The 14,850-nt window shown below is 35.7% G+C and overlaps 1 protein-coding gene and 1 pseudogene across 3 annotated transcripts; both read right to left on the reverse strand.

Annotated features, from left to right (window-relative positions):
• Positions 1 to 1,728: 1,728 nt before the first annotated feature.
• LOC132189028 (uncharacterized) lies at positions 1,729 to 9,814 on the reverse strand (annotated as a pseudogene). The gene is made up of 9 exons (XR_015911329.1): positions 9,539 to 9,814; positions 9,046 to 9,360; positions 8,168 to 8,275; positions 7,272 to 7,461; positions 6,879 to 7,141; positions 5,299 to 5,415; positions 3,921 to 4,205; positions 3,750 to 3,826; positions 1,729 to 1,885 (listed from the first exon to the last, which is right to left on the reverse strand). The product of XR_015911329.1 is annotated as an uncharacterized LOC132189028 (transcript).
• Positions 9,815 to 10,139: 325 nt separating this feature from the next.
• On the reverse strand, positions 10,140 to 13,126 carry LOC132191145 (heat shock protein 83). 2 transcript variants are annotated; one of them, XM_059606176.2, is made up of 5 exons: positions 13,030 to 13,126; positions 12,785 to 12,934; positions 12,496 to 12,637; positions 12,025 to 12,302; positions 10,140 to 11,929 (listed from the first exon to the last, which is right to left on the reverse strand). In XM_059606176.2, exons 2-5 carry the CDS (start codon positions 12,920 to 12,922, stop codon positions 10,382 to 10,384), a joined length of 2,106 nt encoding a protein of 701 aa, XP_059462159.2. In that variant the 5' UTR covers positions 12,923 to 12,934; positions 13,030 to 13,126; the 3' UTR covers positions 10,140 to 10,381. The 2 variants fall into 2 exon arrangements, with proteins under 2 accessions (XP_059462159.2, XP_059462151.2); XM_059606168.2 differs by having other exon boundaries at positions 12,785 to 13,122.
• Positions 13,127 to 14,850: the final 1,724 nt, after the last annotated feature.

Genomic DNA, 14,850 nt, shown 5'->3' on the forward strand with positions numbered 1-14,850 from the left:
CGACGAGCCGGGCCACCAAAAGAGGTAAGCTTTTTTTCTTTATTCTTTTCGTTTCTCGATTTTAATTCCTTCTGGTAACTGATTTTCGATTTTTGTTGAATGATTATTGCTGGGACTTGCTTCTATTTGATACTGAGAGACCATAGATGGAGAAAGAAATTTGTTGGTTGTTTTTTGGATTAATGGCCGAAGAGTGGAGACTATTTTGTGGATATGTTGTTGCTGGGTTGTGATTTGGGTTGAGAAAAAAAAAAAAAAAAAGATCGGATTTGTTTTGGTACTCGGTTTTGAGTGTGGGTTTTGATTTTTGCGGTGGTTTTTGCTTGGCTTTTTCCTCATGCATTCTATATGTTTGATGAAATTTCCATGAAAAAGCTCTTTTTCCTCATGTAGTTTTTGAGCTATGTTTTTCAAAGAATGTTAGCCCTTTCTTTCTTCTTGTCATTTGATTTTATGGTTTAACAAAATTCTTCTTCAATTTTGTTAAGCTGTTTTCCTTGTTATTAACAAAATTCTCCTTGTTTTCCTTGCTTTTGGCAGGTATTGTGTAGGAAATACTTTTGACAAGCACTTGCTGCATTTGTTGCATTGATTGGACTGGATTTCTTACCAAGGAGAGGAAGAAGTGAATATGTGTTTATAGTTTAGATTATCCTAATGTAACCTATGAAGAGATGTTTAAGAAGAATATCTAATTACATTCTAGAACCAAGTTAATCATATTCCCTGTGTAAACATTACTAGTCAAAGAAACGGCAACAATTATCTAAAAGGATTTATCATAAACAGACCTGGTCATCAATGTCAGTCAGGAAAGACTTCAGAAGTTTTTGCCATTGTGTAATTACATTCACGGCATTATAAAACAATTCACCTGAAAAGTAGATTAAGAAGAACCAAATTGTTTATTCCATAGATCAAAAGGCAAGGAAAATAATTTTTCATACATAAATGAAATCTGTTACATAGAAAGATATGTATTGCATTAGGAAGTAATGTACAAACAAGATATGCTATCATTGAAACAGGACTGAAACCATGACAAGTTCAGTTTATGTGTATCAACCTTATCCTAGCTGGCCCTGGACAGAGCAAACCCTAATCCAAATCCTCACCAATCCCAAGTCCCTTACAAGACAAGGCAGCCAAATGAAAAATCGGGGTACAATAAAATATGGATGCTGTATTGAATGACATAATATGGATGCGTCAATATATATAGCAAATATGTGAAACAGTAAAAACAAGAAAATAGGTTCTAACATAAAAAGTACAGGGCAACAAACACAGAGTTTTCTTCAGTGTTGATACTTTTAACAACTTATTTTGGGCCAAAATAAAAGGGGCACAACTAAGGATCGAGATATGTAATGGACATAGTTTTTAATAGAAGAATTTATTTAAAAGTACACGGTAAGATGATAACGCCGTTCAGTTCTTATAATATAATAGGATTACTGTAAAGATATCTCAATATATAAACTATTGATGAATGAGGATCTATAAATTATAATTAGGTGTTTAGTCATCCATAAACATAACTCATTCTCTTCACACACATACACACAGAGAGAGAGAGAGAAAGGAGAGAGAAAGAGCAGACTACATAAGTAGTTATAGTATGCAACATGAATAAAAAACTTTTGTCAGAAAACGCTTTTTGACTTAAAAGTTCTATTTCTCAAAAAGCCACAATCACTTTCGAGCATAAAGAGCTTTTATTTGAAATCAAATAAGAAATGAGAATCCTCTACCTGAATGTATACCAAAACAAGAAAACATAGAAAACTTACTAGGTGAGCCATGCGGAGTTTCTAATGACAATTTCATCATTGAATAAAATATAACTCCAGCAGTGTCCGCACATGACTTCATGCATGACACCCTGTTAAATAAATGGCCAAAAAAGTTATATGATAAGCAACTAATCCACACAGAACAAAAGCATTCTAAACTTAACTCAACTCGGCTAAACCTCATACCAACTGAATATATATAAAAGCATTATCCCAATAAATACATCCAAACATAGCCTAGAGAAAAAAATGCAGAAGAATCATATAAAGTGTGCATTCGGATGGAAATGGGGAAGGGTTTGCAATGCTGATGTAGGACAAATTCCAAAAGCTCCGTGTATAATACTTATTTCTTCTGCTAGGGTTTTGCAAACAGAAGATTTTAGAGATTGGAATAACTGGTGAAGGAGCTCAACATTGGCATATTAGATTTCTGAGATCTTCGCAAGATTGGGCGCGTGAATCACTTTGACATTTTCTTGGAGCTAATGTATTATACTCCATTTGTTGAAGTGGAAGATAAAATGTTTTGGAGACATTCTAAGAATGGAAGATTTGTGATTATGAGACTCATAATGGGGTTTAGCCATTGAATTTCCTCCGAAGAGTATTTGGTGTGTCAAGGTACTAACAAAAGCAGAGCATTCTTTGGATAAACACGTGCTTTGGGTAAAATACTGACAGTTGATAACTTGGAAAAAAGGGGTGAGTAGATGCTGCATGTGTAAGAATAATGGTGAGAAGGTACTAGATCATCTCCTCTTACATTGCACTGTATTAAAAGAATTGTGTTTGTTTGCCTTATGTTATTGAATTGTATTGGCTGATGCCTCGGACTGTGATAGAAGTTTTTGCAAGTTGGAAAAGAAGACTCGTTACCTTGAGCCCTTTGCATCAAGTGGACATTTGGAGGTTAAAAAAATAATCACTTTCAATGATATCAAGTTTAGCAGAAACTTGTCACACCCCTTTTCCATATCAACTGCTAAGCCACGCAGTACAATGCTAAACTGTGTTGAACACAAGGACAAAGACCTCCAACCATAGGTTCCATACTACTTTATTTAATGTTATACAAACCAGACAGTAATTGATGGGATTGATCTTATTCCTTTCTTCTCTAACTGGGTGATGCAACATTTGTAGGCCTACTCTTTAGCTGGTCATCTGTGGTTTCTGAGCATAATTCTCAGATCTGCCTTTTCATTATACCTATCAACACTGTCTGAGTTGATTATCAATTCCTTTAGAGTAATGCTAATGGAAGACTATATATCTTCCCAAATGTGATGTGACTTTTAAAATTACCATTGAATTTGATGATTATTATTAGATTTTGATCTATTGGTAATTTTAAAAGTCATATCACATTTGAGATGACACAATAAGGACTCTAGTCTTCCTTCTAGCATTACTCATTCCTTTATAACCTTGAACATTGCAACACAATAATACAAACAATTCTTTTCAAAGTACCAAGTGTGAAACTCACCAAATGGATAAGAAAATGGACAAGAAGAGGAGAGGAAGGGGAGTGAATAGTTTGTGGAGTACGTTAGGAATATATAAGCTAGTAGCTAAACCAAACCAAGTCAAAGAAACTTTGTGGGCAGGTTACGAACATCATCAAAGTATGTCATCATTTTTGGCATCAAAAATTAAATATTCAAACGCATATTCCATTTTTTCCAGATACATAATATTTGTCCAATGAGCCATAGCTAAAAAATGGCTCCTCTCCCCCATGAAGGAACAGGAAGGAGGTTAAGGCTGTGGGTTCAAGTGCTATTAGGTATGTGACTACCAATTAAAAAAAAAAAAAAAAACAGAAATAGGAAAAGAAAAATTAAATATAATGGAACACAATAGTAGAGGCACAATTACGCAAACAACGGAGTGAATTGAAGCAGTTTAAAAGTGTAGATCCAAAAAAAAAAAAAAAAAAGAACATACCGAAATGTGCTCTGTTCCAAGATTACGTTCTCTTCTTTAATATTTTCATGCACATTCCGTAGAAAAGTTTCTTCAACCTGCAAATGATAATGGCTGAATAAATGTTCATTCTCTGCAAATGTGTATCCACTAACATCATCATTTCTGGTTTGACATTGTTTTTTTTATTACTCTCGTCTCAAAGGATTCATCTCTGGAATCCTCATTAACATCATCATCTGAATCGTTATAGACCGCAGTTGGGAGAACAATGCCATCATGGGTTAACAACTCCAGATCATCGTCAGTAGTTTGCATTGCCTCGGCAAGCTTATCTGCAGGAATTGGTGCAATTGAATGTCTCCATTCTTCTTCATGGCTTCCTTCACATACTGACCAAACATATCCAACCCCACCTGTACCAAGGTGATCAATAATAGTAACTGGTATGAGAGTCATGACATATTAGTTAATGATCTCAAACATTGATTTGTTCTTTCTTTCTTCCCAGTTTTATTTTATAACCAAAAATAAACCCAAAAAAGAAGAAGAAGAAGAAGAAGAAGAAGAAATAAATGTTCATTACCAGTTTTTTTGTTTGCCAGTTACTGAAAAATCTGCCACATATGTGACAGAAATAAGCCTGGACATTTAACTCTATCAGGTTAGTGTATCCTGAGCATATACCAAAAGAAAATGCCAGCTAACCTCATAAGTAGGCCAACTTTGTTTCTCCAATAATTGGGATGTCATCGCCTCTTTTGACCCTTCCAATGTACTTGTGATTGCTGCATATAAAAAAACTTATAATAACGCACAACAGCACTTCAAAAAGTTATGTACATCTTAACTGTCAACAACTAGTATAAGGCAGAAGAATTGTAAGGCATTAAACAATACAGCTAAGAAAGCATCAGTATAAAGACACTCTGGCCTCATCTACCGTAACACATATGATGTCTAAAACTTCATTTGCAATTTGTTAGCAGCAAAGAAATAAGTATGGCTCTAATACTTCAGTCTTTGGAAAACACAATTCATACAAACACACAAATATATTTATATGTGTGTAAACATGCATAGATAAACTTTGATCAGGCGGCGCCCTATAAAGTTTAATGGGATCTCACCCATTTTCGCTTTCAATGGTGAGATGTTTTACAAATCCGAATCATTCAAAAACCTACAAAATATGAAGGTGGATATAGCTTTCAAATTTTGCTTAAATTAATGAAGTAAAATGATTGACACCTTTACTTATATTTGAACAGTGATTACTATTACATGCATGTATGCGTCGAAAAATAAGGTTCACACACATAGATATGTATATGGGAACCCCGGCCCCGCCAAAAATTCGGTTCTTTCCAAACAAATTCTTAATTCCTCATCACTTCAAGGCACCCCCACTTTAAGGAAGCTTAAGAGGCTTATATTATCTAAGAATTATTATCAGTAAACTTGATCTCCTGCCCATATCATGGTTAGATCAAGGCTATAGGCTTTGCAAAAACAATCCAGAAAAGTAGGAAAAAGATGGGATGCAGTAGAAGTTACATAAAATTTCTACAACCCCACCGCTATCGTCAGCATACTCCAGCTCCTCATCACTATCCTGCTTAGTTGGTTGTGGATGCAATGATACCTTTGAGTATGAAGGAACAACAAATTGTTGCCCTATTACAACCTGGAGGCTAAGAAATTTCAAAACACCGTACAAACTACATATAGTCATAAATCACAAAAGGGTCATAACTTTCAATATTTGGACCTTGCAATTATTATTTTTCAAAAAAGAAAGATGAATTTGAAAAGACACAAATAATATATATATATATATATATATATATATATACCAAAACTTAATGAAGCAGATAGGAAATTTAATTAATTAAGTTGGTTCAAAATTGGCCGAGCAGGTGGATTTTACAGCTAAAAAGGGGTGGCACCACTTTGGAATCATGTGCACCCCAAAAGCAGATGTCCTTAAGTTTTGCTTTTTCACTTCTTTATATATGTTTACTGTATATCATAGTCTTGATTACCCTCCTTTCTTCCAGACTCCGGAGAAAGTGCCCACCTTAAATTACCTTTCATGCAACAAAGACTTAACAACGAAAATGTATGAAGAAGGATAAAAACACATAGCCGCATTCTTAGCGATCAAGGTAGTATAGAAGAAGAAAGCTTAACAAAAAATTAGAGCTTAAGAGTCTTCAGCTTAATTTCATAACCAAGAACATCTCTACCAATCATTCCATATCGGTGGATACCCAATGTCAGAACCCTATAAGTAGATCAACAGTCTTGGTTACATTGCACTTCTTTTTTTTTTTATATGTAATATCATTATTATTAGCGCAAAGGGGTACAACCTTAGTACACAAGGAGCATACAAGAGAACCTCTAATCCTTTTTCTTTTTTTCTTTTTTCTTTTTTTTGATAAGTACAAGAGAAACCCAAATCTGGAGAAAAATAAGAACAAAAATTCAAAAAACCTGAGAAACTAGAAATATTCACTTATGAAATTCTACATTCATACAAATATGCTGTCAATCAAGTAGATTTCCAATCCCATAACAATATTACTATATCCGTTTCCAATGAATTTATTCCCTTACAATAAAAATTTTAGTCTAACATATGAACTTGTAATCAGTAAACATCTTGTTGCCATGTAGTTTGGGAACCAACCCAACAGTAAGATGAACTGGAGAAGAATAATAATTTTTTTTGATAAGTAATGGAAGTTTTATTAAAAAAGCGTAAGGCGCTCTTAAGTACACAAGAAGCAGAAGAAGAAGAATTTAGCAGTTCAAACAAGGTATAGCAGAGATATAGAGACACAGGGGGTATTTGTTAAATACCACGGTACTGTTCATTCTCCACCGCACTGTTCATGGATAAAAATAATAAAAAAATAATAATAATGATTGATATGGGAAAATGAAAAAGTGGTATTGGAAAATAAAAAAATTTGTTTTGTAGTTATTTTTTTATTTGAATAGTAATAAAAAGTAAATGATTTGATATAAAAAATAAATAATTTGATATAAAAGTAAGAATGTTTTTTTTTTGAAAAAAATGAAGTGAATAGTGTGGTGGGATGATGAATAGTATAGTGGGGTTTAACAAACAAGGCCACATACCTTAAAAGATAAAACCACGCCAGGTTTCAAAACTGCTCCTGACTTCATAACCACTCAATCACATACTATTGCATGCATTATCTTACAATCATCTTCAATAATGACATTATCCCATATATAGGAACCTTCTATTGAAACATTTGATCCTATAGTACAACCTTCCCCAACAACTGAATTTGAAATCTTAGTGTTGCTCTCAATCTTGGTACTATTTCCAATAAGAGTAAAAGGACCAATTTCTGCAGACCGAGATTGCACTACTTCTGGTATAAAAATAAAAAATAAAAACTCCAAAGTTTATTAAATCGTGTTTAATGGAGAAATTACAACAGAATATGTAACACATGTAACCAACTACATAGATTATTGACCAATTAGATCTTTCATCATTACCCGATGCTCGATACATCCCCTGTCTTTCAAGTTTGGTGGCAGAGTTCCCAAAGAACTTAACATCTGGCACAAATGGGTATGTCCTCCTCTGGCTTATGTCCTTACTAATAGTGTCATAGCTTCGGAAGTTATCAATTCTAGCCGCATAACTTGAGTGAATTTCATGAGTGAAGATTTTGTAGTCCATAATCTGATAGAAAATATGGATATCTTAGAAGTGTGAAATGAAAAACACCAAAACCAACAGAAAATGTCTAATTATTGGAACATACCATCAACAAGAGGGAAGCAAATATAAGCCAATAAAATGTTATTCATTGTAAATGAGCATACTAAATGTTTTGACTTCTTTTAAATGAGCCAAAAATGGAAAGAGAAGTCTTCATAACATAACTAGATACTAAGAAAAAAAAATAATGAAAAAAATCTGAGATGCTTAAACATTGCAGAAAAATGAAAATTTATGATTCTGCTAAGGAAACTTTTTTACTCAATTAATGAAACGACATCTATAGTCATGCATGCATAAAAGAGTGTATGTATTTTTTTCATTGGGTGCACAGAAGGAATGTAGAACACATCCATTCTGTTAACCACCCTCCTATCAAAGATATCTACACAAGTTTGTGACAAATGCTGAGATATTAATAAAATTTCTATCTACATTTTCTAATCAAATAAGGTTCAATTTACACTTTGAAAACATACTTAGAAACTAATACAGGGAGACATCAGTTGGCAGGGGGATCCATCATCTTATTATGTATCTGTGTCTTTGCAACACACATATGTAAAATGTGTAGAAGAGGGCGCTTGTCAGCGTACCAGCAGATTATTTGCACATGAAAGTAACTAAATTTAGCTTACAGAAGAGATGTATAATGAGTTACACATACATCATCAGCTAGCAAGCCCTTGACAAAATGGCTTCGTAGATGTTGATAATCAAAATTGTCTGTAAAAAGGCTAAGCACTTCTGGCGAGCAGATGTCAATATAGCAATCCTACAGAGAATAAATTAATAATTGAGCAAAAATTTGTATCGCAGGTCTCCTTTGAGAAGAGACATATAAATGAAGAGAAAACTAATAATAATTTCAGATAGAATGCCAATGCATCTACTGACAACAAACTGAAGCAGCCACAGCATGGAGTGTAAATGCAGATTTAGCCAGTAACAATAGTATATTGCCTTCTTATGCTTGGCACACACACACAGCACTAAAAGCAACCATCCATTCCTCAAAAACAGTGCCCAAAGAAAATGAGACATAAGCGAGAATGGGTCCTTTAAAGTACAAGAAGCAGCCCATGCGCATTCACTACCTCAGCGATTTCAGAAAATCTTGGACTGAGACAACGGCGAGACATGAATACCATCACTATATAAGGACAAAGAAACACTTTAGATACCTTCTTAGAAAATTGTAACAGGCAAGCATTATAATGTCAAGTAATATTGGCTATCAAAGCGAATCAAAACTCAAGCAATTTCCTTATTATCGAATTGAGTAAATCCACTGCAGTGTTCCATATCCTTCATCACTCTACAATAAATTTTGGTCATTGTCATGATAAAAATAACTTCTTAGAGAAACAGCTATTGTAAGAAGACAAATTAGCACTAGTTTGAAGACCAAAACAAAAGCCACAGGGAGGAGGAATTTACCACTAATAGATTACTAGGAAAGCTGAAAATAAATCTTATTTTTATAAGGTACGTACTCTGAAAATAAAACTAAAAGATTTTGAGGGAAAGATTCAAGAAATAAACCTGTGCATCATTGTGCAAAGAAATCGATGGATTATCAGTGAGCAGCAACTTATCAAGACATATCACCCCTTTTGAATAGTCTGCCTTGTCCTCATAATATAAAAGCTGCTTCGTATTAGGATCTATTGCCATAAACAGCTCATCAGTACCAAGTCGAGATTGGCAAGTAATTGGAGAAGGCTTTGACGGTCTAATAACCATGGTCATTACAGCATTACTATCTTTCTTCTTTCTCTCTTTATGTTCTTTAAGCACCTGCGTAAGTGACATGTTGCTCAGAGTGTCTCCGCTAACAAGGACAAAATCTCCAGTTATCTTCAAAAGCCACAGAAGATGATAACTTCATTACACTATGAAACAGCAAGTTCTAAATGCAAGCATAGGTGGAACTACATTCATTAAGAACAAATAATTAAAACTGATTGGAACGAAGGAAATTCCAACTTCTCATAAAGACAGAAATATAAGATGGGAAATTGAGACATGGACATACCACATTGTGCTCATAAATTACGCGCAAAGCATCACCAACACTGATAGAATCGTGAGACACTATTGTTGTGACCGAGAAGTTTGGATGAAAAAACCACTCAGAACTCTCCAAATAATCAATCACTTGCTTGGAATGAGCACAGCAAAAGACAATAACCTCTTCAACACCAGCAGATTCAAGCCATGCTAAGGTGTAATTTAACATCGGGACATTTACTAATGGTAATGATACCCTCAACACCAAAAAACTTACATAAGTGCAAGAATTGGCCGGCATCAAAAGAAAAAAAAAAAAAAAAAAAAATTCTTTTTGCAAGACATACGAATTCACAAGTTGGCCTCCGTACAAGCCCATGGCATTGTCTATATACAAATTCCCAAAGAATTTCTTTTTATTAAAAAAAAAAAAAAAAAAGTAACACTAAATATTGAAACATCTCAATATGCAAGTAACACAGGCGGTCATCAAAAACGTCCAAATTTTAAGAATGTATTTTTATTTCATATTTTGTATAAATATTCTTCTCTACGCATTCTTGTGCAAGAAAATAAAGAAATAAATAAGTGAACCTCTATAGCAGCGAAAATGGAGGGACAAATACTTGAACAATACATCTTGTATTTTTTTTATCACATAGCTCAGTTAAACAAAGAACGTCTATCCCATTCAAGCATGTATGTAGACAAGCCCAGATTCTACATTAATTTGTCAAAGAAAGCACAAATTGACTCGACATGTAGACCAGAAAGGAAGAAAAAACACACACACGATTGAAACTTTAACAAAAATCCCCCCCTTCCAACATACACACAATCCTACCAACAAAACAAAATAAGGACCTTATCAGTCCACTTCCTCCATCTTGCTCTCCTCGGCAACATCCTCCTCCAAAGCAGGCATATCAGTATCGTCACCGCCAGTCTCTTCCTCATCAATGCTGAGACCGAGCTTCAACATCCTGTGAATTCTAGCAGCAAATGTGTTGGGCTCATCAAGGCTGAAACCGGAGGTCAAGAGGGCTGTCTCGAAGAGCAGCAACACAAGATCCTTCACCGATTTGTCATTCTTATCAGCCTCAGCTCTTTTCCTCAGCTCCTCCATAATGCCATTGTCAGGGTTAATCTCCATCGTCTTCTTGCTCGACATGTAAGAGCCCATGCTGCTGTCCCTTAGTGCCTGAGCCTTCATAATCCTCTCCATGTTCGCCGACCAACCATACTCCCCGGTCACCAAGCAGCAAGGTGAGTCTACAATCCTGTCAGAGATAACAACCTTCTCGACTTTGTCACCTAATATGTCCTTGATGGTCTTGCAGAGGTTCTCGAAAGACTTTTTCTTCTCCTCCTTCTTCTGCTTCTCTTCCTCGGTCTCTTCGTCAAGCTTCAAGCCCTCCTTGGTAGCAGAAACCAGCTTCTTACCATCGTACTCTTTCAACTGTCCAACAGCATACTCATCGATCGCATCAACCATGAAAAGCACTTCATACCCCTTCTTCTTGAGCCTCTCCAAGAATGGAGAGTTCTCCACAGCCTTCTTACTTTCACCAGTGATGTAGTAAATATCCTTCTGACCCTCCTTCATTCTAGTCACGTAGTCCTTCAGACTAGTCAACTCGTCACCGCTCTTGGTAGAGTGGTATCGGAGCAGATCAGCCAATTTGTTCCTGTTCTGGCTGTCTTCGTGGATACCCAATTTCAGGTTCTTCGAGAAAGACTCATAGAACTTGTTGTAGTCCTCTTTGTTTTCAGCAATCTCATTGAACATCTCAATGCACTTCTTCACAAGGTTCTTCCTGATCACCTTCAATATCTTGTTCTGTTGCAACATCTCACGAGAGATGTTGAGCGGCAAGTCGTCAGAGTCCACCACACCCTTCACGAACCCAAGGTACTCAGGAATGAGCTCCTCGCAGTTGTCCATGATGAACACCCTCCTCACATACAGCTTAATGTTGTTCATCTTCTTCCGGTTGTCAAATAGATCGAACGGCGCCCTCTTGGGTACAAAGAGGATAGCCTTGAATTCAAGCTGACCCTCAACAGAGAAGTGCTTGACAGCAAGATGATCCTCCCAGTCATTGGTCAAGCTCTTGTAGAAGGAGGCGTATTCCTCCTTGGTGATCTCCTCCGGCTTCCGCAGCCAGATGGGTTTCTGCTTGTTGATGAGTTGCCACTCGTGAGAGACCTCCTTGATCTTTTTCTTCTTCGACTTGGTCTCCTTCTCCTCATCAACGTCCTCCACATCTCCTTCCTCCTTCTTGGGCTCGTCGTCTTCATCGTCACTGATCTCTTTCTCAGTCGTTTTTTCGGTCCAGAGGTAGATGGGGTAGCTGATAAACTCGGAGTGTTTCTTCACAAGGTCCTTGATCCTCCTCTCTTCCAAGTACTCCAACTGCTCAAAAACCGTAACAACCATTAGCGGCACGTTCAAACAATGTATACATTCCAAAGCAATGTAGGATTAATTGGAATTAAGGCGTGCTTTACCTGATCCTCCTTGAGGAAGAGGGTGATCTTGGTACCCCTTCCAAGTTGCTCTCCGCTGTCCCGTGTGACGGTGAAGGAACCACCGGCTTGGGATTCCCAGATGTACTGCTCATCGTCGTTGTGCTTTGTGGTCACAATGACTTTCTCAGCAACAAGATAGGCGGAGTAGAAACCCACGCCGAATTGGCCAATCATGCTCACATCCGCTCCGGCCTGCAATGCCTCCATAAATTCCTTGGTCCCAGACCTCGCAATTGTGCCCAAGTTGTTCACCAAATCTATCATGAAATCGAGTTACCAATTGGACTTGGATTAATTACCAAACAACTATAATAAACATCCTCTCGTACGTGTGTTTAGGTATTTAAACCTAAAGCACTCAATTAATCTTTCAACAACAATAATCAAGAAGAGCAAAAGCTAAAATATAGATTCCTCATTGTCTATCAATAGGGGACATAAACTATTTACCTGCTTTTGTCATGCCAATACCACTGTCAATGATGGAGAGGGTCTTGTTGACCTTGTCAGGGACGATCCTAATGAAGAGCTCTGGCTGAGCTTCGAGCTTGCTTTTGTCCGTAAGGCTCTCAAATCGGATCTTATCCAAAGCCTACCACCAAAAACAACCAATCCAATCCTCAATTTTCAAAAGCACATCAACAAGATGAAACACGAACGGAAGAAAAAAAAAAAAAAGAAAGAAAGAAAAAGAAACAGAGACACAAAGGTGTAGAGAGAGAGAGAGAGAGAGACGTACATCAGAGGAGTTGCTGATGATCTCACGAAGGAATATCTCCTTGTTGCTGTAAAATGTGTTGATGATCAAGCTCAGTAGCTGGTTGATCTCCGCCTGGAAGGCGAAGGTCTCCGCATCGGCCATCTGCACTTCCGCCATTGACACAAATTCCTTCACGAACAAGAAACCAGAAAAGAGAACGAAAGAAATCGATTAAAAGCTTTCACAGAGAGAGAGAGAAAGAGAGAGAATTTAGTCGAGATTACTTGATTCGCGAGAAAAAAAAGGGCTCGGGTGGGCTCTTATATAAAGGAGGCACCATCAGTCATGGGTTCTGGATTCTTCTACGGCTCTCTGGACTTCTTTTTGTTTTTGGAAGTTGTTTAGGCGGTGAAAGGAAGTTGGTATTCGTGTGAAACGATGACGTTTAATTCGCTAACGAGAAAGTTCTGTACAGTTGTGACGTCTGGAATGTTCTGTGAGTCCGTCCCACTCCTCGTTGACCTTGATCATTAGTGCAGAATCAGTTCCCTCGCAATTTTGACAATCCAGACCATTCGTTGCATCGAACCATCTGGAATATGTCATTTCTTTAAATTTTAAAGAATAATGCTACACCTAATTCAATTTTTAATAGTAATTTTTTGCATTTATAAATAATTTTTAAAATTATTATTGGATATAAGATGAATCTTTATTGAATTTTGATTTAATTGTGATTTTAAAAACCATATGAATATGAAAATTGTGTAAACAAATAGGAGTAAGTGTATTATTCATCAATTTTGAATACATTCTTTCAATCAAAATTCACCTTCAAAACATTACACAATTTCTCTCTTTTATTGGAATCACTTTTAAAATTATTATTGAATTTATGATAAATTATTATTAAATTTTAATTAAATGAGATTTTAAAAATTACATCAATGATAAAAAATTTAAAAAAAAAAGAAAAAGAAAAGAAAAAAGAAAGGTTCTATCATTACCCATCTTTTAGCAAACACCGCACCCTTTCAAATCTGAACAGTGACCTCTAAGCAATTTTCATTTTAAGCACATTATCGTGAGAATTCATATTATCATATAGAACCATTTGTCCAATTATTTGGTCACTTATTCAATCAGGTGACCACCTCATGAATGTTAAACCCACCTCATGAGCCAACAGAGGCGGTAGGGGTGTACAAATAAGACGGTTATAATTGTCCTATAACCGCTAACCGTATTACAGCGGGATAATTAGTTGTTTTAGAGGTAGGAAAAACCAGTTAATAACTACTAATCACCTACCCTTATATATAATAATATAAATATAATTTATATTAAAATTATAACATTAAAACAACTTTAACACCAAAATAGTATCGTTTTAGATACGAGTTAAAGATATGGTTTTATCACATTCATTGTTTTTTGAAACACTTTGATCCAAAATTATTTTTAAAAAGCCCAAAAAATAGTCAAACAAAGCTCAAAACGCCCCAAAAAGTCGATATAAAAAAAATGGTTATAAAACTGTTAGTTATTGATTTGAATAGCTGCTAACCGTCAATTATAATATAACCGCTAACTGCCTAAGCGGAGTAGTTGCGGATATTAAAATTTAATAATTGTTTTAAGCAGCTGCGATTAGCAGTTTTAACCAATAACCACTAAACGTAACTGCTTGTATTCTCCTAGGACACGGTGCACTACTTCAATGAAAGAGTGAAGAGACTGTGCATTTTGGGTGAAGATGGGTAAAAATTTGAAGGTAGCCTTGATTTCAATAATTGTTTCTTTTGGTCCTCAAGATGTAGCTCAATCGGCCGAATATTACACCTCATAAAGTGAATATTATTAATTTGAATCTCCATTCCTCTTTTTTGTGCGGACATATAAAAAAAATAATAATAATAATAATAATAATTGTCCCCTTTGAAAGAGTGAAGAGACTGCACGTTGGGTGAAGATGGGTAAAAATTTGAAGCTAGAAGCCACTCTCACAAAACAAAATCCACCACTTTCAACATTGATTTTTTTAAAAAAAAATTTAAAAGTACAATCTCAAATCAAGTTAGAGTTTTATATATATATATATTTAT

This window comes from Corylus avellana, chromosome 2 (genome assembly GCF_965113065.1).
Source record: "Corylus avellana chromosome 2, dhCorAvel1.hap1.2, whole genome shotgun sequence".
Lineage (NCBI taxonomy): Eukaryota > Viridiplantae > Streptophyta > Magnoliopsida > Fagales > Betulaceae > Corylus > Corylus avellana.